Genomic DNA, 23871 nt, shown 5'->3' with positions numbered 1-23871 from the left:
TTATTCCATTCATGTGTTCGACACGTCGTTGAATAATATATTATATTTATTTAATGGATTTCTCAAAAAAAAAAAAATTATTTAATGGATACACTATTCTGGGATGTTGTTTTTAGGGCTAATATTGAATAAATTTAGTATGGAATTAAATTTTCATACCACCGTATTATTGAAATTTTTCCCCCTAACAAAGAACATTTAAAAATAGGGTGAGTCAATTAAATAAATATAATAGATTAACGTCTATGAAAACGCAACAGTAGTGTAAATGTTTTCAAAACTAACGCACATTTTTTACCTACCACCATTAAATTTATTTATTTTTATTTTTTTATCTTTCAAAAAGTTAAACAGCTGCAATTTTTATTAACCGTGTAAATGAATATCATGGTTCTAAATATCCGTCGACATATCGACATTTTCATCGACATTGCCATGTTTTAATGGAGTTCGATATCGACATGAGGAGTAAATCGACATTTACATCATAGTATAAAAAAATCAACAAAATATAAAAAATATCAACAAAATGTCACTAATATATACATAATATTAATATTAATTATCTTTTAACTTATTTAAAAATATGAAAATATTAATTTGTCAATTTAAATATTTTTTACAGTTTTTTAAATTTGTATAACTTATTACATAAATATTACTGATTAGTCGCCCTCGCCCACATATTTTTGTTTTAAAACTGGAAAACCGAGAAAGAAAAAAGCTTCATAAAACAGCCATGATGATGAGGAATCCAGAGATTGCAGAAATTAGAATATGAAGAGTTTTAATTTTCGTGTGGGAATAAATTCTGAATCTGCAAAATTTCTCAACAACTTTTCCTAAATCTTCCTCTTGTTTTCACTTTATATACCCACTCCTCACCCTCTTCCATCTCCAATTTCAGATTACAAATTCAATGGCGGACAATTTTCTCCTCCTCCTCCTCTCATCCTCCCTCCTCGCCTACTTCATTTGGTTCCATTTCCTCGCCCGGAGCCTCGCCGGCGGGCCCAGGCTGTGGCCGCTCGTCGGCAGCCTCCCGGCGCTGTTCGCCAACCGCCGCAGAATCCACGACTGGATCGCCGCCAACCTCCGCGCGACGGGCGGCGCCGCCACGTACCAGACGTGCACCGTGGCGGTCCCGTTTGTGGGCCGGAAGCAGGGGTTTTACACGGTCACGTGCCACCCGAGGAACATAGAGCACGTGCTGCGAACCCGGTTCGAGAACTACCCGAAAGGACCGGACTGGCAGGCCGCGTTCCACGACCTTCTGGGGCAGGGGATTTTCAACAGCGACGGGGAGATTTGGCTGATCCAGCGGAAGACGGCCGCGCTGGAGTTCACGACGAGGACGCTCCGGCAGGCGATGGACCGGTGGGTGAATCGGACGATCAGGACGCGGCTGTGGTGCATTTTGGACAAGGCGGCGGAGTATCGGACGGCGGTGGATCTGCAGGATCTGTTGCTCCGATTGACTTTCGATAACATCTGTGGGCTGACGTTTGGGAAAGATCCGGAAACGCTGTCGCCGGAGTTGGCCGGAAATCCGTTCGCCATGGCGTTTGATACCGCCACCGAGGCCACTCTCCAGCGCCTTCTCTACCCTGGTCTCTTATGGAGGTTCCTAAACAATTCTAATTCTAATTACTTTTACTTTTATTTAAAAAAAATCCTTTAACGTTTCTTATATATCCTATTTTCTAAATTTCTAAATATCTATTATTTTAATTTCTAAAATTTAAAAATAAAATAAAAATGAACCATCAGTAAATTTTTGGTTCTCAACTCTTTTAAATATCTATTTTAATTTTTCAGTTGTTAAAAAATAAACTTTTAAAACGTTTATTTTAATAATTATTTTGACGCTTAAAATTTTTCACAAGATAGAAATAGAAAAGACTAACTTTTTAGGTTTCTTTTTTTATCTTTTGTGGAATATTTGTCCGTATAATAACTACCTTAATTTAATTAACTTATGCAGCAAAGCAAAAGTAATGATCGAACTGATTTTCTTTTTCATTTTTTAATTCAAGGGAGTAAATGAGGTGTTTTGCTTGTTTAGAGAAATAAAAAAAGTACATATATAATAATAAACCCAAAATTTTGAAAACTAAAACGAGGGGTAAAAAAATAGCCTTCAAGGTTTAAGAAAACTAACATTTAAACATTTAATTTATTTATTTAAACAAAGGTCAAGTATATTATTTTTATGTTTGTAAGGTTGGAGAAACTTGTGGGGATTGGAAAGGAGAGGAAGCTGAAGAAGAGTCTTTCAGTGGTAGAAAATTACATGAACGATGCCATCGCCGCCCGGAAAGAATCTCCCTCCGACGACTTACTCTCACGCTTCATGAAGAAACGCGACGCCGACGGCAACCACTTCTCCACCGCCGTCCTCCACCGCATCGCCCTCAACTTCGTCCTCGCCGGCCGCGACACCTCCTCCGTCGCCCTCACCTGGTTCTTCTGGCTCCTCCTCAACCACCCCCACGTCGAGCACAAAATCCTCCGCGAGATCTCCACCGTCCTCCGCCGAACACGTGGCGCCGATCCAACCCTGTGGGCCCACGAGCCGTTGGGATTCGACGAGGCCGACAAGTTGGTCTATCTCAAGGCCGCCTTGGCCGAAACGCTGCGTTTGTACCCCTCCGTGCCGCAGGACTTCAAATACGTCGCCGCCGACGACGTGCTGCCGGACGGCACTTTTGTGCCGGCGGGGTCCACCGTCACGTACTCCATTTACTCAGTGGGCCGGATGAAGAGCATCTGGGGAGAGGATTGCTCGGAGTTTAAACCGGACCGGTGGCTCTCCCCGGCCGGCGACCGGTTCGAGCCGCCCAAGGACGCCTACAAGTTTGTGGCGTTTAATGCTGGACCGAGGACCTGTTTGGGGAAGGACTTGGCTTATTTGCAAATGAAATCCGTCGCCTCCGCCGTCCTCCTCCGGTACCGGCTGTCGCCGGTTCCCGGTCACCGGGTCGAGCAGAAGATGTCTCTCACTCTTTTCATGAAGAACGGGCTCCACGTTTACTTGCAGCCACGTAAGCTCTAGGGGAGGGGTGTTTCCGTCATTTCGCTCCGACCAATATTTGTCTGTTTTTTGTTAAATTAAAACAGTAGGAAAATTTGGTTCCCTTTTCTTATACTGCACAGGCAAATTTGTCATTTCGTTCATCGTTACGAGGGTATACTTGTCAATCCGTGTGTCTTTTTTTTTTATTTCGGTGGAATTTTACGTAAATTGTTGGTGGTTCAATTGGGGAGTGAAAGTGTTTTGTAATTGTTGTATTTGGTGGATTTTCCATACATTAAAGCCAAATATATATATATTAAGTAATGGAAAAATATATATTTCTATTTTTAAATAATTGTTTGCACATAAGCTTTTGTTGTTTTACTAAGAATTTTTTTAATTAAATATATCACTCCTTATATAATATGTATGTATCTTCACCTTGTTGTACTAAAAAAAAATAGATGTAAAAACTTTTGTAAGTAAGAGTCTATCATGAATGTGAAATTATAGTGTTTTATTTTGCTATATAAAAATAAAAATTTATTAACGAGTTTAATTACATGTCACATTTAAACTACATAAATTAAATTAGTATATACTTTAACTGTTATATTTTTTTGTATTAAATATATACGAATTAATGAAATAATCTATTTAATTGTTTAAAAGAGTTCTAAACCTAATGTACTTTTTATGACCACATTTGTGATTCTATGAATGCCTCTTTTTTTTTTCTTTGTTAAGAATAACATATATAAATGATTTGATTGAAAGATTAAAAGACTCTTAATTATTAATGCTTACAATAGTTTATTTACACTTACAATTATTGACAATTTTATCAAAAATTAAAAGACACATGCAGTATATAATCAGATTCAAATGTTTTTTTTTCTAATTCTGAAGAAAAATATGATTTTTTTTAAACGAAAGACAAAATGTTAGTGCTACAATATTTTTTTTTTAGAAAAAGATACGATGACAACGAAAACATAAAATTTATACACTATAATATTGTTTTAAATATTTTCTAATTGATATTTTATTTAGTTAAGGGAAAAAAATGCACGAACAAGAAATACTAAAATAGATAAAAAAAAAATATTGGAGTAAAATAATTGGAAAAAATAAATGAGAAAAGGGGGAAAATTTCTCCATGTACAACATTAGATTAGACTGATACTCTCTTTATAAAAAAAGAGTTGAATTAAAAACAATAAAAAAAATGGTACCTTGTACATTCTACAATCTATTTTGCATATTCACTCCATTTATTTATATATTTTTTTACAAATTAATTTATAAATATGTTTAGGGATTTGAATGGACTAAAATAGATATTTTAAAAGTTTAGATATGAAAATGATATAAATTTAAAAGTTTAATTGCAAATAGAAATTTAAACCATTTATTTATCAGGAGATCAATGTGAAAATATACACTACACAAACGATTTATTTATAAATATTTACTTAAATCACCAAAAATATTCAATGGGCAACTACTAAGAAAAAAGGAAAAATGATATTTTACCAAAAACCCCCCTAAGAGAATCTACTATACAGTGGGCAACCAATGGTTTGGAGGAAAGAATTAGGTTGGAAATGAGGGGGCAAAAGTTGCATTCTAGAAGGTTAGTCCAATATTTTCTCACCAGTTGAGAAGAGATTCCAAACCACTGTTCCAACCAAGTACAGCCCAACTGAAACCTTGAAAACATCATCCCATGAACCTGCAAATTTTTTTTTTCAAACATGCTTTTATCATATTGCTATGAGAATTTTCCATAAATTCCTAAACTTTAAAAAAAAATTCTAATATCTCTCTTGGGATAAAACTCAGGCATTTATCGGTAAACTAAGAGAGATGAATGCATAAAGTAAGAGACAGAAACTAGAATAAATAGCTATTGATTTTTTTACTGGTGCTTACCTACTTGTCGGCAAGTACTTAACTTTTATCCTTTATTTTCTTTTAATTTTATGTATAATATATATCTCTAAACTTTCAATTTTGTGTCTAATAGGTACTTTATTTCTTTTTTATTTTGTACCTAACGGTTAAGTCCATGAGTTTTAAAAAATATTGAATACGTCAAGGATTTATTAGACACAACTAAAAGTTAAGGTCGTCCTACTATTATAACTTTTACGGTTCAAGGACTTACTTTGAACCATTAAACATAGAATTACATTTGTTATATAACCTAAACTCATTTATCACTTTGCCATGGGTGAGTTTTGAATTTAAACTTGAAATTGAAAAATTAATACCCTTAATTAGCAAAATTTTAATTTCTTTGAAGATTAGTGGCTAGCTATAGAATTCTTGCAGTGAGAATATTTTTGTTGATACTAGTTCTGATTGGGGTTAGAAATTTTATTCTTCAGATTGGGTGCTTTCATTTCTTTTTAGTGATTTATTGATCAGTTGATGGATAATTTTCTAATTTAGTTTTGATAAGATATTAATTTCACCATTTATTCAAATTTAAGGTTAAATTTGATTAGGTCAAAATTGACCCCTAAATTTTTCTTCTTACAAGTTGTTATGATTAATTAGTCTTACAAGTAGGAAGAAGAACTAACCGTGTTGCAATATGTAACCTGTAGCCGCTGTCCCAAAAACTCCTGCTAGAACTCCAGCTGTGTTTGATAGACCAAGTAACACTCCCTAAACAAGATCATTGCATCAATCACAAGCTCTTTTAATGAAAAAGATTAAAGAGAGTAATCAAACAGAAGAAGCTATATGTCTCCGAAAGTCGACTTAGAGCGGAAACTCACAGAGTATCGCGGGGCAATATCTTGATGGTTTGAATATAGCCCGGATTGAGAGAATGCATCAGTTCCCTAATCAAGGCAGCATATCAAAGTAAATGTTTGTATGTTTCTCGACAAGAAGAGGAAGATGGAAAGGAGATTTCAAAATGTAGACCTACCTGGCTGCAGGCCATGCACAAAACCGCCATCACAGGAGAATCGACATGGCTCAACTGGGTCAAGAAGAATGCAGGGCCAAGAAATCCAATAGTTTGCATAATCTGAAGATAAATTTCAAGAAACTGATCTTCAAGAAGTACAATAAGAGATTCTATCAGTGTATTCAGTTATTCAGAATGGTTTTGGGAAGCTAGAAAGTTATCATGAAATAGAACTGTACTCATTCAACACTGCAAATTGACACGGTTTGACTCGAGCGAGTAGATTCCATTAAGAATATGCATAAGAGATTCAATAGACTCTGATTAACTTAAGCTTTCGGACTTTCAAGTAATTCAACGTGATATCATAGCAAGAGAATTTAAATTCTACAATGTGATTTCCTTTCTAATTAATATCGACAGTCTGTTAGGCCTTGTGCTAGTTTTATGCTAAGAATATATATGAAAGATTAAATATACTATCCCAGTCTATAAGCTAAAGTTCTTTTTGCGTTCAGTGGTAGTTTAATATAATATTAGAGCACATGAAAGCATTGATTATAGAAACATTTCTTTTACCTTGCGAACTGTAGTCACTGAGAGGCCTCTGCTCACAAGTGTGTCGGCGATCCAGCCTCCAAGGTTTGCAGAAAACGCCATTGTTAGCCAGGGCAGAACACAAAGAAGTCCAGATTCTGTGAGATTGAACTTCAGGACCTAAGTGATATATAGAGATTCCAAATCAAGATTTACATATCTTCTGTATCATGAAAGCAAATATGGACAAGGTCTCGTGTCGGTTGAGCCTTATTTATACTTTCGTTCATCTTAGTGAAAGCTAGTTTGTTTTCCCATTTAAGACAAAAGAAATTATGAAATCCACAGTCCACAACACAGCCAATTACCAGAAGAGCTGACATATAATGACCAAACCAAAAATTCTTCCCAAAACTCCCACTTTTTTCCAAGATTTACATGTATTATGCTCTGTAATCTATCAAACCTTCAATCTCTCTGTCACTATCCTATTTTTCTGAATGTGAAGATTTGTAGGACTTACAATGTTGCCATTTTTTTAATGCTCATGCTTTTTGTGTTCTATAATGGTCAAAAGCTTGGATAGTGATTCAATTATCAAGAGAATAAATATGAGACTTTTGCAAGAGTAGCCCCAAGAAAGTTCTACCTTGGAAGTAATAAAAAGACTTACCTGGTGATAGTATGTTGGCATCCATGTCAAAAGAATAAATGTCCCCCAATTGTGACAAAAATGAGAAACTATAAGAGCCCATACTGGTGCTTTGGACAAGATCAGTCCCCAGGGTATGCTTTTAACAGGCTCCTTGGAAACGCTATTTGCAAAAATAAGCTTCTTTTCTTGTGGTCTCAGTTGAGGATCCTCAAGTGGTGAACTGTGTGCCTAAAGCCATGACTCGAAATTAATCATTTGTTGTCGACAAGCTTCCAAGAGAGTTTTATTGACAGAATAATATTTCGATGATAGCAGAGTTAGTTACCTTATTGAGCCAGACAGTGAACCAAACCGCTCCGAGAGAGCCAAAGGAGAAGAAAACTGACGGCCATCCAAACTGATGGATTAAAAATGGTGAGAAGGCAAGGCCTGTTACTGAACCAAGGTACATTCCACTATAAACAAGTGCTAATGATCTGCTTCTTTCTGCCACAGGAACCCATTTGGAGAGTATATTGTTCATGGCAGGCATTGCAACACCCTGAAAACAATTGAACCATTTGAGCCAATGCCTATGGAGGAGAGAAGGAAGTCAAATTTTCTTCCTAAAGCCTCCAACTAAAATGTGCCTTTCTTTTTTATGTATCAGCATGGAGAAAAGGGATTGATTTGCAGTAAGCGTTGCGAATGTATATGAAAGATTAGACATAGCTTAAGTTTTCAAGTCTAGAGGTAGCTTAACAAGGTACCAGAGTTGGAAATTCTAACTTTGAACCTCCAAAACATCATTTCCTCTCCAATTGATAATAATAGTTCATGTATCGGGTTTCATGTATCAAATTAATATTTGAATTCACACGTGAGAGGGAGTGTTAGAAATATATACCCTAACTTATCCATTTAAGCTTTTGGATCTAGGGGTTATTAACGAGACAAACCTCACCAATCCCCATGAATGCACGAACAACGAGCAAAAAGGGTAGCCCAATTTTAGCAGCTACAGGTGTGAGAGCTGTGGCAACTGACCACCATATCACACCAAATCCCAAAACTAGCTTTCCTCCAACTGTATCTGCCCATATCCCACCAGCAATCTGTCATCAGCCATAGCGAAAAGTTAGAAGTGGAGGAAGAACATAAAACAGTGGTTCCTCTTTATGGGGAAGAAGAGGAATTCCTTCAAGGCTTCAATTTACACGATCAAGTGGAACAACTCTAAGTGGGAATATGACTATTTAGATGGTCACAAATAGGTGTAGTTTCTTACTTTTTAAAATCAATTTATTTCCTCAAAATCTCTTCGATTTTGCTCTGATAGAGGGAAAAGAATAAATTTGATTAAGAAGCTTTATGTTGGGTTTGGATTAATTGATTTTATTATATTATCAAGGCAAAAGGTCTTGCTTCATTCCATATCATTGTTTAGCTTCATGTTTAGTTTACATATACACAGTAGAGGAAAATCTCGGCCAGAAGAATTAGAACAATAGAAAGTTGTGAAGTTTACCTGAGTGAGGAGATATCCCCAGAAAAATGAGGATTGTATCAAACCAACGGTTTGTGGATTCCAGTTGTACTCTGCTGACATTGGAAGTATAGCGATGCTCATATTTACCTACATACATCATGCCTCTGATTTTAGAAAATAAATAAAGTTTTTTATAGAAATTTTAAATTTCTAGATTTAAATACTATTTTGGTCCATATAGTCTTGGGCGGGTGCATGTGCTCCGGGGTACGTGGGAGTAAAGCTTTGACTTCCAAAGTTAAAAAAACTATTTTGGTCCCTATATTTTTGTTTTTGTTTTTTTTTTTTTTCATTTTGGTCTCTGTACTTTCAATTTTCAAAACTTTCATTTTGATCTATGCACTTTCCACTTTTGTTCATTTTAGTCATCTTACTTTATAGGTTTCTCTACCGTTAAAAGTGACTAATTTGGTCTCTATTTGTAAAACTTTAACATAAATTTTATCCACAATGAAAAGCCTTTAATACAAATTTATGGCTACGTTTCGCCGTACTAAAATCATGATCGGAAGAAATGAAATAAAAATAAAAATGAAATGATCAAAATGACCATTTTTTAAAAGTACAAGGACCAAAATGGAAGTTTTGAAAGTACATGGACTAAAATGAACAAAAATTGAAATTACATGAACCAAAATAATGGATATTTGATAACGTAAGAACCGAAATGAAACAAAGCCAAAACCATAGGGACCAAAATAGTATTAAATATTATTTTTGTTTTATTTTTAAAAAATTAAGTTTGCTTTATTACCTACAATTTCTTTGTTTTGGTTACATTTTTAAATTACTAGTCAAACTTTAAAAACCATAACATTTTAAAATGTTTCACTTACCAAATTTCAAATATTATATTTTGATTCCCAACTTCCATAAACACTCATTTTAGTCCTATTTAAAATTTCATAAGAGAAACCTTAAAATATACTTGACTTCAATTTCAATACCACACTCAATACACAGTAAAAATTAGCGAAAATTTATGTAAGATTTAAGGAGCAATATGAAAGAAATATGCAAGACTTTGGACCAAACTCCAAATTAGGGTTTAAACCTAACGAGTAAGCTAGGTATATTAATCAGCAACAGTCACCTAAATTTTATAATATCATAGAACAGTATCTAATCCAACAAACATATTATAAAAAGAAAAATTAAAAATAAGGTTTGCGGCACAAAAATTGGACAAATAATTCAGCAAGAGATTAGGGAAGAATCTCACTCTGTCCATGTTGCAGAGAAGAAAGGCGGAGAAACACAGGGTGACGATGAGCCATCGTTTGGGGAACTGTTTCCACCATGGAAGTTCATCGGCGAGCTGCTGCTGTTGTTCTTCTTCTTCGTCCTCGAGCACAGGCTTGCGTATGGAGGACTCGAATTTCATCGATTTGGGAGGTTTTTTGGAGACGTCGTAGGGTTTGGATTTGACATCGGCCCAGAGCCGCCAGTTCCCCCTCCCTCCGGAATGTGTGGTGGAAATCTGGAAGACGAAGCGGCGTGGATCCTGCGGAAGAGAGGGGAATTTGGGGCTCCATTGGGAGAGGGAGAATGGATTTGGGGGCGTCGGAGAGAAGGAGTAGAGGAGAGCTCCGGCGCTCATGGCATCGACTATGAAGTGGAAGGCGGTGACTGAAAACAGATTTAAATTTGTCGCAGTCGCAGATTGGAAGATATTAATCGGCACTGGTACTCCGTTTGACGCGTGGCTTTTTATACAGAACAGATTGGGTTCTGTAAGAGAGGTTAATCCAAAAATCATGGAATTATGGAATCACGGAAAACTGATTAATTCATGGAAAATTTGATTGAATAATCATTTCCACCGTATGAAATTATGTATTTTCTCTTCTTTTACTTTTCTCTCCCAATCTCCTTTTTCACTTTTCTCCCTCTTATATTATATTACTATTTCTCTTTTTCATTCCTCGGCTTCTTGTCTCTCTATCTTTCTTTCTCGTGCCCCCCTCTCCCCTCCTCTATTTTTTTTTCAAATCTCTCCTTTAGTCAATTTCTTATTTCTCCCATCATATCTTACCGAATCTCTTTCCATCAATTTCTTTTTTCTAATTACTATTATTTCCTTTCTTCTTTACTCACTACAAAAATAATTTATTCGCGATGAACCGTATCTGTATCTCTAAACTAGCAGCCTCCATGATTCTCGTAATCTTGCAGCGATGGATGAATCAAAGCCGACAAGGGAGGTCGTTCTCAAAAAAAAAAGATCGCTCGCTCTCTCTCTCAATCTCGTATGCTCAGTCTCTCTCTCTCATCTGCTAGGTCTCTCTCCCCGTTAGATTTGAAACTCAATCATAATTAAAACTATATCTAGAAATTTAAGGAGATTGAGTAGATATTTCAAGAAACAAATTTGAATACTTACCATTCCTTACAAACTTAAGACAGATTGAGATTCGTTTCTCTTCATTCCAATTTTCAAATTTTTAATTAAGAAAAATATTTAATGATTATTTGTTAATTATTTTGATTTTGAATTTGACCAAACGTTTCAAAATTTATTTAGATCCGATCGATTAATCTTGTTTATGATTTCATTTAAATTAACTAAATTTTATTATTATTACTATTTATTATTTTGTGGATAAACGATATTTTATTTCAAAACATTTGAAATTATTCACCTTATAATTTGTTTAATGATATTGAATAGATAAACATTATATTCAAAATTAATTTTTAGATACTATCAAAAAACAATCTCATAAAAAATCCTATTTTTAGATACTATCAAATAAAAAATTTTAAATAATGGCATATGGATTTGAGAGAAAAAATTTTCTTTTTTTTTCCCTCAAAGTAAGATACGGGAATTCTCGCTCAACTCTCTATCGCTCTCTTTCGCTCAACGCTCTCTCTCTCACTCAACTCGCTCTCCGTCGTAAGCCAAACTTCCTTCCCCCCAGTCTTTTTCTTCGGCGAACGTCGCTGCCGATTGCTGAAAATCACGAGAATCATAGAGGCTGCTGGTTAAAAAAAAAGTTGAAAGATTTAGGGTTTTTTTATAGTAAATTGCTTTTTGTGGTGAGTAAAGAAGAAAGAAATAATAGTAATTAGAAAAAAGAAATTGATGGAAAGAGATATGATAAAATATGATAGAGAGAAAAAAGAAATTGATGAAAAAAGAGAAATGAGAGATTTGGAAAAAAATGGGGGAGGGGGGCACGAGGAAGAAAGATAGAGAGAGAAGAAGTTGAACAATAGAATCGAATTCTATCTCAAACTTTATATTGACTCTGAGCTACTTACGGACTTGAGCGTCAGAGAGTGCCTTCTTGTGCAGGTCATCCCTTTGAGGTGAATCAGCTCTCCCACGTGGTCTGACTTGGTTCGATCAGTTTTTCGCATGAATAATGCGTGAGAGGGCTGCAATTGTAGCTTCCAATAAAGAATTAAGAAGGAGACCGAAAAAATACATTGTTCTTGCATGATAGAGAGATTTAAAAGAAAAAAAAAATTAATAGGTTGAGATGGGTACGAGGTACATGAATTTCGTGTGGTTGAGAGTAAGGGTTTAGGGGATTGAGCTAGAGAGAAGAGAAGAGAGAATTTAAACACGACTTTTGGCTGAAAAGTTATTTTCTCGCTAAAGAATAATATTTAGTCGTTTATTGGTCAACTTCATCTCTTTCTAACGACCATTAAAAATGAAGGATCTAGAATCTTCATTCTTATATATATAACAAAGTCTTTGTCAGGATTGTTTGGAACGAAGACAATGACATCATTCCAAATATGAGACTGAGAGCAAAGATTCTACATCCTTCATTCGGATAGTTCTCAGCAGCAATAGGAGAAAAATGGTCACGGTAACAGCAACAACGACTAGTAAGGAGTGCGACAACGGCCTGCAGCAAGGTTTGTTGGAGAAGTGTTAAGCATGAAAACCAATTATCCAACCTTGGTAAAATTCATTTTACTGTGAGTGAGGCTTTTGGTAATTTCAGTCAATCTTCCGTAGGTGCAAAGGCTTCACTAAACATGAGGGACAAATAGATTTATGGCAGATGTATAGCTTCATTGCAAATTCCAATATGTTTGTTTATTATTATTTTTCTTTTTGAAACTTGAAACCATAATTGTTGTACTATTTATACAGAGCATTGCTCTTCAATGAAAAGAGTGATTAACAGCTGCGAACCTGATTTCTTGAGAAACGTTATTTTGGTATCAGAGTTGTAAAAAATGGCCAACGCCTTTTTCTTGAACAGTGCTTTTGCCTCATCTACAGGAAACTCAACCTTCACATGTCCTCCACTCAACCAACTATTAAACCAAATTACTTCCATCAAGTTAGAGAGAGAGAACTTTTTGCTCAGGAAAAACATAGCACTACCGATTTTAAGAAGCTACCAGCTAGAGAGACATCTCTCAGGTGAAACACCATGCCCACCGACCTTTATGCAGCAGTTGAACAGTAATCCGACACCGGCGACAACACTCACTAGAGATTCGATTTCAAAAAACATTGCTGCCGATGTGTCCGTGGCCTCCAGCTCCTCTGTGGCAGCAACACCCATGGTGAATCCACTGTATGAGTCTTGGTTGGTTGTAGATCAACTCCTTCTTGGATGGTTATGTAACTCGATGACTCCTAAAGTTGTACCCAAGTGATGGGTTATGAGAATGCTAAATATTTGTGGGCAGCCATCCAAGAACTATTCGGAGTGCAATCTAGAGTGGAGGAGGACTATCTTCGTCAGGTATTTCAGCAAACTCGTAAGGGCTCACTCTAAATGACTGACTATTTGGGTATCATGAAATCCCATGCAGATAATCTGGGACAAGCCAGTGATAGCCCAATCACAACACGCTCACTGATATCTCAAGTTTTGATTAGACTGGATGAGGAATATAATCCAGTAGTAGCAACGATTCAAGGTCGATTTGGCATCTCATGGTCCGAGATGCAAGCTTAATTACTCGTATTTGAGAAACGATTAGAATTTCAAAATGCCTATAAGAACACAACAGCTTTCAGTCACAATGCTGATGTCGTCAATATGGTAGCAAACAACAAAATCTCAAATGGGAGTCATCTATTACACTTCTCCAACAGTCAAAGATTTCAGCAGCAATTTAATGGTAATAAAAGGGGTGGGGGAAGTCGAAACAAAGGAAGGGAGCGATGGAACAATGGAAACTGTCTCGTGTGTTAAGTGTGTGGGAAAATAGGACATTCAGCCTTGGTATGTTTTCATCGGTTTGATAAACAGTTTGGGAGAATTAATCAGAATCAAAACAAGGGAGGTAATTCTCAGCCTCATCATCGGGCCCGAGGCCTAAAGGCCGACCCAGGCCCAGCCCAAGTCTGATCCAAGTTCAACGTTTGATCGGTCCGTCCCAATCCAACCTTTTTATTAATTGGATTGGATATGGATATTCATTTTTTAATTTGGACCGGCCCGTGGGCCAGCCCGTTTGAGCCGTATTTGGATTGACCCGTAGGACTGGCCCAAAAGCCTGATCCAATATTTATATTATATAATATTAATATATTCTTTTATTATTTATTTATTATAAAAAATAAATTAGATATGGTAGGCTCTTTTGTTCCCCCTCTTAAATAGCGAAGAGACTCTACCACTTCCCAATATCTCATTTAAATCATTGTTTTCAAACATATTACGAGGAAACTCTCCAACTTCCCAAATTCAAAATTTAAAATTATTTTAAACATATCTAATATTTAGGTTGTAATTTTTAAAATTTTTTAATACAAAATTTTCTTATAAATATCAACCTTCTTTTCTTTTTTCTTCACTCAAATTCTAATTCTAATTCTCAATCTCAATTCAGAGTGTTTAAATTTTCAATTTCTCTTGTAAAAATATATAAATTTAATTTTTAAAAATAAAAATATAATTTTTTAAAATAAGACAACTTAAATTTATAAAATATGACATAATAAAATTGATTAGTAAGGTTATAAAAATAACCAAAAAAATGTACCAAAAATTATATAAAAACACATATTTTAGAATTTAAAAATAAAAAACTTAGTTTGGAAATTATTTAAATTTTAAAATTTAATAATTAAAAATATATTAATATACGGGCCGATCCAAGTCCGATCCAACTTTGGCTTATCAACTTAGGCCCATGGATTGGGCTATGAGCCTAGGTTTGAGTGGTTGGGCCGACCTAATACTTGAGGCCCGTAGGGCTTGGTCCTGGGCCAAGTTTGGGCCATTACTTCTTTGGGCTGGGCTGGTCAGCCCAGCCCAATGATGAGGCTGAGGTAATTCTAATTCAAATCCACATTATTCTCCTACTCAAAATATTGGTAATACACAAGGCACGACCTCCCATGCTTTTGTTGATGCTCACAATACTAATTCGTTTGTGGCCAATACGAAGACAGTGATAGATCCGAACTGGTACGTGGATAGTGGTGCCACAAATCATGCCACTGCAGATTATAATAACATCATTAATCCAGTTGAAAATGGAGGTAAAGTAAAAGTTACAATTGGAAATGACCATAAATTAATGATTTCTCACACTGGAAAATCCTATTTAGCCTGTGACTTAGGTTTACTTAAGCTGGAAAATATGTTGTGTGTGTCTGATATTGCAAAAAATCTTGTTAATGTGTCGAAACTTGCTCGAGATAATAATGTATTTCATTCTGATTCTTGTGTTGTTAAGGATATATGTACGGGCAACTGAAGGGGGTCTTTAATGATGGATTGTACAAGTTGGATACGCTAGAACCAGTCACTAGTATGTTGGGTGTGTTGCCCTAAACTCGTAGTTTGTATTTATATAAAAACAAATTTATATTCAATAAAGTTATATTCAATCAATTTGTTGTTGAATTTATAGCATTGCATTGTCCAAATCCAATAAACTAAACATCCAAGGTTATTATCATGTAACCAGGACAATATATATACAATATACAAGTGGATAATATCCCAGGAATAACCTAAAGGGTCTATAGTATATGGATAAGTCTGAGTACCTTATCTTGACAACACTATGGATACAAACCGCTTTGTAAATGTTACATACGACCCGACCCAGGTCATTCGTGTGGAGACATGTGAGTGAGGGTATTCTATACAATGAGTTTGTATAAGACTAGACCACAAAATAGTCAATCTTTAGATGTAACGTCGTTGACTAACAGATTGCTATTTCATAGGATGACAAGACAACTCATTCTCAATCTTAAGTGAGTTATGGACTCCTGCTCGTAAGGGCTCGTCCTTTGATCTGTATGGGTGAGAGTGGCCTAAGTCGCCGACTCAACATTCCTACCATTTTGGTGACGAGACTTGAGTGGGGAGCTAGGAACATAACTTCACAAGATGGAATTCATTGCTCCCCAACGTTAAGGGAGTAGATGAGTGTTCCATTTAGTGCTAACTTCTGGACTTGAACAAGGGTCCCACCCTCTCAATGGCCCAAGAGGAACTTCCGGTTATTGGTCGGACCATAACCGAGTTGTTCATTAGAATATCAGTGGTACTTAAGATACAATATGTAACACAGAGGTAAAACGGTAATTTGACCCATTTGTGGTTATGAACACTTGTTAATGATTGACTTGCCTTTAATGGTCGATATCCGTGGACACAGAAATATTCTATAGTGAGAAAAGTACAACTACGAGTTTTTAGTGGAGTAAGTTGTAGTTAACGTATGTTGATTAAAATGGTTAATGAGTTTAACCAATTAATCTCGTAACGTTTGAGCTTCTGATCTATATGTCCATTAGGCTCCCTTGCTAGCTCTTGAAGGTAATTAAAAACATTAAGTTTTGGAATGAATTTGGATTGTTCAAATTTAATTAAAGGGAATTTGAGTTAATTGTATGTGACACATGTATGATGATGCATTATAAAACTATATAGTATGAGAGAATAATGTGAATTGGATTCATATTAAAACTATATATGAAAATTTAATGTGAATTAGATTCATGTTAAATATTATAGGTTAGGAGGGAAATGTATATTTAAATATGATTCAAATATTAATTGATTTAATTATGTTAAATATTATAGGTTAGGAGGGAAATGTATATTTAAATATGATTCAAATATTAATTGATTTAATTAAATTATGTTTAATTAATAAATTAATTAAGATCTAATTAATTATTTAATTTATTTATTAAATTAAATATAATTATATAATTATATATATATATGTTATAATTGATTAATTAATTAAATTAATTAATTTGATTAATCATTTAATTAATTAATCAAACACCGCATTCGAGCATTTGTGGTGAGTTGGAGAGTGGGAGAGGTTACTCCCACTCCTCTCTCTCCTCCCTCATTTGTTAAAAACACAGAAAGGTGTTGGTTATTTAACTTTCCTGTAGAACACATATCTCTCTCTCACGATCCCTGTTTTTCCCTTATAGGTTTTCTTTCCAAGGAGGATCCCACAATCTGGTTCTCAATCCTTAAGACATAGCAAGCTTACTTTCTGGTTGTTGTTGACTGATAAATTTCAGCGAATCATAACTTACCACATATTTATCATGACAAAATTATATTGAGGTCAATTAAATAATGTCGCATATTATTTTTGGGCATTTGAATTTGACCAATCAAACTAGGTTATGACTATATGATGACATAAATTGCTCTAATAAGATTGCACCACATATGACATATAAATTGGTCCAATCAAAATTCGCGATGTCTATTTGATAACATAAGCTGACCTAATTGGATTATGCCACGTGACGATGGACTTATAATTAGATGGGTCCAAGCCCACCTAAGGGCTATGAAAGATCCTAAAATAGAGGGCTTACTCACCATCTAATCCTTCCTGGAAATGATCAAAATCCTCTCTATAAATAGCATTAAAATTTCTTTGCCCTCTGGAGATCAAGGAGAAGCCAAAGAAGATCGAGATCATCATCAACGATCGAGATCAACAAGTCGATCATCATCAAGCTAGAGGCCAATCAAGATCATCATGAACCCCGAGGCAGATCAAGATCGTCTCAGATCATCATCAAGCCAGAGGCCGATCAAGATCATCATCAACCAGAGGCCGATCAAGATTATCGTCAAGCCAGAGGCCGATCAAGATTAACAAGCCGTTGATAGGCCGATCAAGATCAACAAGCCGCTGATAGGTCGATCAAGATCCACAAGTCCCCAACAGGCCGATCAAGATCAACAAGCCTCCAAGAATTTAAGGGAAAGAATCAGAGGATAAATATTAGGGATTGTACAAACCTCAAATATCAATACAAATTGTATTTAGTCCACGAAATATGATTTCTCCAGAAATCTCGTGTGAACAGTTGTGTTCTTTCGTTTGTGCTTTCGAGAAACGTTTGTTCGTGTCAAATTAAAATACGAGTTTGAGGAAGAAGAATTTCCAACGATTTATAAAAGTAAATAACCTTCTTCCCAAGAGGCTTAACCTCAATTTTAATAGAATTGTTCTGTTATTAAAAACCGGTATTGTATCTTTTCTAAACCGAGTCGAATCACAAGCAATCAACCGCTTCCGCTGGGGTTTTGATCCCTTCATGGTAGTGCTTCAAGCCAAGTTGAGGAAGGTTTGGGTCGGCAAGTTGTTTTTCTGTTAATTTTGTATGTGTCAATGCTTTTACATCTCCTCATGTAAACGTTGTTGTATCTAAAGCCACTTGGCATCGAAGACTTGGACATCCGTCAACCAAAATTTTTGAGACCTTAATTAAAAGGTGTAATCTACTAGTGACAGTAAATAAAAGTTTTAGTTTTTGGGAAGCATGTCAATTTGGGAAGCTACACGCTCTACCTTTTCCAGTTTCTGATTCTCATGTTAATGCTCCATTTGAATTGATACACACTGATCTTTGGGGTCCTACACCGATTATGTCTACAGAAGGGTATAGGTATTAAGTTCACTTTCTGGATGATTTTAGTCGATTTACCTGGATTTATCCTCTAAAATTAAAGAGTGATACATTTGTAGCCTTCAGTCACTCTATTGCCCTTGTAAGGACTTAATTTAGTGGTGTAGACGCCGTATTTAGTCCGACTCAAAATTTATTATTATTATTATTTTATTAAGTTTTACTGTTTTGGCTAAAAATAACATCATTTTACTTTATTATTAGTTTTAAGATAAAGTTTTAATCAACTTAAATTAAAAAAAAGCGTTAGATTTTATAAGAAATTTAAAAATATTTTATTTAAATAAAATTTGATTTTATTAAAAGGATTTTGTTTTATTTTAAAAGAATTTGATTTTATTAACAGATTTTTCTTCTTTGATTTTTTCTTCGTCAAATACTTCACAATTGTCATTCCCTACGTTTTTTTTTCTCTCTCGTTTTACTTGATTCAAGCCATGTTACTATTATTTTTTTTTGTCTATTTAAGAGTGTGTAACATACGGGAAAAAATGGGAGAAATAAAAGAGAGGGCACGCAGGGATACAGAGATCACAGAGAAGGAAAATATACATTTTTTCATCTCTTTTTCTCTTATCAAATTTTTTCCTCCCATGGCCACCACTTTCTTTTCATCCCTAAAATCTCACTAAGCCATCTTTTTGTTTTTTTTTTCTCCTTCTCTTTCTCATTCATCCTTCTCTAAAAACCAACCACGATTTCCGATGATGAGCAGTAGATCCAACGACTTGCAGTAGCACGACCCCGACGACCTCCAATACGAACTTTGGTGAACCCAAATCGGTTAACTTCACCTTTCGGTGGAAGAACTCGGTACAGTTGAATTCCATATCTGCACAGGATACACATTTTTTTTAAGTTGAAAGTATCGTGTACGCAGGATACTCCCTTTTTTTTTTGAAAAAAATGTGTTTTTTTTAAAAGATTTGTTTTAAATATAAGAAACAACGTTTTAAATATGTTTTGAAAAGAAACAACGTGTGTGAAGGGCTAGGATAACTGTGATAAGCGTAGAGCATGATTTGTTTTAAATATAAGAAACAACGTTTCAAATATAAGAAAAAACGTTTTAAACATTTTTTTTAAATATGTTTTAAAAGTCAAAATAAGTTTCCCAACTCATTTTATTTTATTTATTTTATTGCAAAAGAAATAATATTTTCTTTTAAAGTAGAAGTAGAAGAGTTTTGTTTTTTATTTGTTTTTTTAATGTGCAATTTTATTTAATTAAGGTATTGAGAATTTTTCAAATTTTTTTTTTTACTTTGAAATGAATGTTTCAAAAAAAAATAAAAAGATATTTTTTTTAAATAAAGGAATAAAATTTTTTAAACAAGTTTGTTATTTAGATCGGGAAAATCGTATGGTTTTATGAAACCGTGTGCTATGGCTCCTTTTTGGAAAGAACCTCAACAAATAAAATCTGTTTTAAATAAAACCTTTTTTTTTAATTAAGAAATAAAGTTTTTCTTTTTAAAGAATCTCTTTAATTTAAATAAAAAAGTTGTTTTTTTTTTAATTTTAATTCAACAAAATTCGTAAGTTTTTTTTAGTTTTAAAAAATAAATGAAAAGCTTTGGTTTTGTAAAAGAAATCCATGTTTACACCATTGGGTGTTGGCATAATGGCAAGATGTTTGTGTTTTAATTTACATGACCTAAGTTCGAGTAAGTTAAATTGTATCCTAAGGTGTTAGCATATTGGTAAGATTTTTGAGTGTAAACAATAATATCACAAGTTCAAGTCTCAATATGCTTTAAAATAAAAATTATTCTTTTTACTAAATAATTATTTCAAAACTCCAGTGACGGAAATTTAAACCTTCCAGTATTCTCGAGGTGATAAATTTTTTTCTAATGGCCTTCATGCCACTCATACTTATTAATTCATATCTTATAACAAAGTGTGAATTAATATAATGTGAGACATTTCAATCAAAACACAAAAACATTTTTCTCTTTTTTTGGACCAAATAAAATAATAGGATAATTTTTGACAAAGTTGTGGTACCGTTTTCAAACGGGTGTCGTAGGGTGCTAACACCTTCCCTACGCTCAGTCGACTCCCGAACCAAATAATTCTATTTTTTGCAGATCTTGTTTTCATTTTTTGGTGACCAATCACACCTCGTGGATGATTGGTGGCGACTTCAAACCCTTATCTTGAAAAAGACCCATCAGGAGATGACGTCGGCTACTCCACGTCGCAGTGACGTTGCGACAAGTGGTACAGTGAAAATGGTACAATCTGACAATGGGATCGAATATAAACGAGTTCACCATATCTGTTTGCAATTGGGCATTAAGTCACAACTTTCTTGTCCATATACATCAACTGTCACATCGTCGAAACGAGCCCAACGTTGCTATCTCAAGCATCCATGCCTCTCCAGGTGGGATGATTTTCTTACTGCTACGCTCTTAATAAACGGGCTTCCGACACCAACATTAAATGGTAAGTCTCCTATAGAAGTTTTGACTCACAAAAATCTAAATTTTGCAAGCTCTATAGACTTTTGGGTGTTTGTGCTTCCCGTACCTACAGCCATTTCAGTCTCATAAATTTTAGTTTCACACTGAGAAATGTGTGTATCTTGGCCCAAGTCCCTCTCACAAGGGCCACAAATGTCTTAGCCGATCAGGAAAAACTTTCATCTCACGGCATGTGAAGTTTAATGAAGAAGCATTCCCTTTTAAACTTGGTTTTGGACCAAAAAAAAAATGCAAATCCATTGGTCTTATTAGACCAGCCATCTATTCTCACGTGGTTTTCACCACCCAATCTCCCACAATTTTTTAGGGTAACAACGGATATAGCTGTTTAAAATAGGAAATTTTTAAAAATGGCAAAACAATTTTCAATTTTCAATAATAGACATCTTAAAAACAAGATCTCTACTATTTTTTTAAGTACGAAATTACCCTCCCAAAATGATTTTAAAATTAATATATTATTTCCCATTTTTTACTGGAGAATCCTACCTATATTTTTTCTACCATTATTATAGTTTAATTCAAATATTTTTGGAACATTACCTATATTTTCTAATTCAAAATTTTCTTAACCAATTTTTAGATCATTATTGAAAATTATAATAAAAAGTAAAATGTAAACAATGAACAAAATAAAGTGAATAAAGGAACAAATACAGCGAAGGTGAACAGAGGAACAAAGACGACGAAGATGAAGGGCAGAACAATATACTGCAAAGGTGAAGGACGAAACAAAATAATTTGAAGAAATAAGGTGTATTTTCCTTTGCAAAAAAAAAAAGTGCACTTTTTTTAATAATTAATACAAAAATATAAAGCACCCTACCTCAAACCAAAAAGCAATATGTAGAAACTCAACATATAGGCCTCTCTCTCCTTGCAACCGTTCTTTGGCTCGATTCCTTCAGTTTGTCGCATCGCCTAACAAGATTTGTCTCCCTTTCTTGTTTTTGTCTCCCTTACCATACCCTCAACACGACTTTAATCGTTTCTGATCGTCTTCCTCTCTGGTCGTCTCCCTCGATGTGATGTATCCTTAAATTTGGTTAATTTTGTGTCCGCTTATCAAGTTTATAAGAATAGTGGTTGAAAAAAAAAAAGAATCAATGAAGGATAGAATCTAGGAGAGATAAAAAGAAGTTAAAGATATTTTATTTTTAAAAGTAATAACCAAATAGAAAGAGTAAAAGTGTAAAGAAAAAAAGAAACTTACAAAATAGTTAGACAAAATACAAATGGACATTTTTCATTATCGATGATTATTTGGTCATTCTTCAAAACTAGGTGATAAATAAGAACACCTACTATAAATTCTCCAATTTTTCCAAATCAAGAATTTTCCAATTCTCAACCTAACACTCCAAGGCCTACTTCATCCATCCCTACTAATGACCCAAACCTTAGCCACCCTAACACTCCAAACTCTAGCCATGTTCCAGACAACTCTAACTATGTGTCAAACCCCATATCCCTATATCCTTCATCTCCTTCCCCGTTGTCGCAAATTTTTGCACCTAACTTTGAATCTTCCCCACTTTCTCCTTCCTCCACGCCAACGTTGTTGATTTCTTCCTATCCCACATCACGCCAAATCTGAACCCATCCTTCATCCCACAGCCCATTCATCTGATAGTTACACGAGGAAAAGCCGGTATCTTTAAATCGAAAGTGTGGGTTTCCTCAACAGTGATAGACTGGGCAGTGATAGAACCTACACGTATAAATGATGCTTTAGTCACACCACAATGGAAACAAGCCATGGACACTGAGCTCTCCGCCCTCTTGCAAAACAAAACTTGGCATTTGGTCTCTCCCTCGCCATCCTTGCATGTTGTGGGCAGTAAATGGGTGTTTCTATCAAACGAGACCCGAATGGAATCGTATAGCGTTATAAGGCTCGAGTCCTGACCAAAGGATTTCACCAAAGTCCTGGGGTCGATTTCCCCTCAAACCCCTAATCAGAGAAGAATCCCAATATGTGATCATGATGAACAAAATTAGTCTCTTTGAGGAACTTGTTTTTGCCACGAAATATAAAAAAAATGGAATGGATGTTTTAAAGCAATATTAAAGAACGCTTAAAAAGTGGGAACGTGGGTAAAGAGGTGAGGAATACAAATTTTGCAAGATCTTTGGTTTTTGGGTAGGAAATGAACCTAGTAGTGGTAAAATTGACAACAATCACAAGATCTGTGCGCTGCTGCCGAAGAGGAAGTTGAGCATTGGAGAAGAGGGACCCAAATCACCAGATCTTTGTGTCGTCAGAGTTTCATCGAAGAGAACGAGAGCGCCCTTAGAGTTTCACTGAATATAACACGAGAGCCGTTGTTGGAGTTCCTTTAAAGAGACCGCGAGAGCCGCTGCCAGAGTTTTGTCGAAGAGAACGCCGAAGAGAGAAGGCAGAAAGCGCCGTCAGAAGTTTGGAGGAGGGAGAAGGAGGCAGAATGCGTACGAGAAGAGGGAGTGTAATATTGAAACCCTCAAAATTTTCCTTAATGCTAACCGAGTGGGCCAATTTTTCCCCCCTCAATTTTTTTAGAATTGCCACCTCTTTTTCATAGCATTAATAAGTAAGATGCTATAATTTAATACTATAAAAAGCAGTATTTGTTGTATTTGTTGTATTGTTTAGCCCTGTTGTAAAGACATCCACAATCCGTGTAGTTTTCACAATGGCGGTTTCGTTTGGCTGTGCTCTTTGTCAATTGGATTTCGATAATGCATTCTTGAATGGAAAATTAGAGGAAGAAGTGTACATGCAACATCCCCTGGTTTTTAAGATCCTCAATTTCCCCACCATGTCTGCAAGTTAG

General features: G+C 35.1%; 2 protein-coding genes and 1 long non-coding RNA gene across 3 annotated transcripts; 1 reads left to right on the top strand and 2 right to left on the bottom strand.

Annotated features, from left to right (window-relative positions):
- The first annotated feature begins 718 nt into the window (after positions 1-718).
- CYP86A1 (cytochrome P450, family 86, subfamily A, polypeptide 1) lies at positions 719-3352 on the top strand. The gene is made up of 2 exons (XM_088121352.1): positions 719-1623; positions 2224-3352. The coding sequence occupies exons 1-2, from the start codon at positions 920-922 to the stop codon at positions 3053-3055; spliced, it is 1536 nt and encodes a 511-aa protein (XP_087977478.1). The 5' UTR covers positions 719-919; the 3' UTR covers positions 3056-3352.
- Positions 3353-4399: 1047 nt separating this feature from the next.
- PHT4;1 (phosphate transporter 4;1) lies at positions 4400-10380 on the bottom strand. The gene is made up of 10 exons (XM_022295199.2): positions 9885-10380; positions 8642-8749; positions 8073-8228; positions 7460-7675; positions 7153-7362; positions 6522-6659; positions 5961-6062; positions 5806-5871; positions 5608-5692; positions 4400-4751 (listed from the first exon to the last, which is right to left on the bottom strand). The coding sequence occupies exons 1-10, from the start codon at positions 10260-10262 to the stop codon at positions 4654-4656; spliced, it is 1557 nt and encodes a 518-aa protein (XP_022150891.2). The 5' UTR covers positions 10263-10380; the 3' UTR covers positions 4400-4653.
- An 11898-nt stretch (positions 10381-22278) lies between these two features.
- LOC148212140 (uncharacterized) lies at positions 22279-23572 on the bottom strand. The gene is made up of 2 exons (XR_015789855.1): positions 23215-23572; positions 22279-23012 (listed from the first exon to the last, which is right to left on the bottom strand). It is a non-coding gene; the product is annotated as an uncharacterized LOC148212140 (long non-coding RNA).
- Between the last annotated feature and the right edge of the window lie 299 nt (positions 23573-23871).

The sequence above is a fragment of the Momordica charantia genome, assembly GCF_013281855.1.
Source record: "Momordica charantia cultivar OHB3-1 chromosome 3 unlocalized genomic scaffold, Mcharantia_2.0 BLBB01000003.1, whole genome shotgun sequence".
NCBI lineage: Eukaryota > Viridiplantae > Streptophyta > Magnoliopsida > Cucurbitales > Cucurbitaceae > Momordica > Momordica charantia.
The sequence above is the reverse complement of the archived record's forward strand: the minus strand, read 5'-3'. Positions and strand labels throughout refer to the sequence as shown.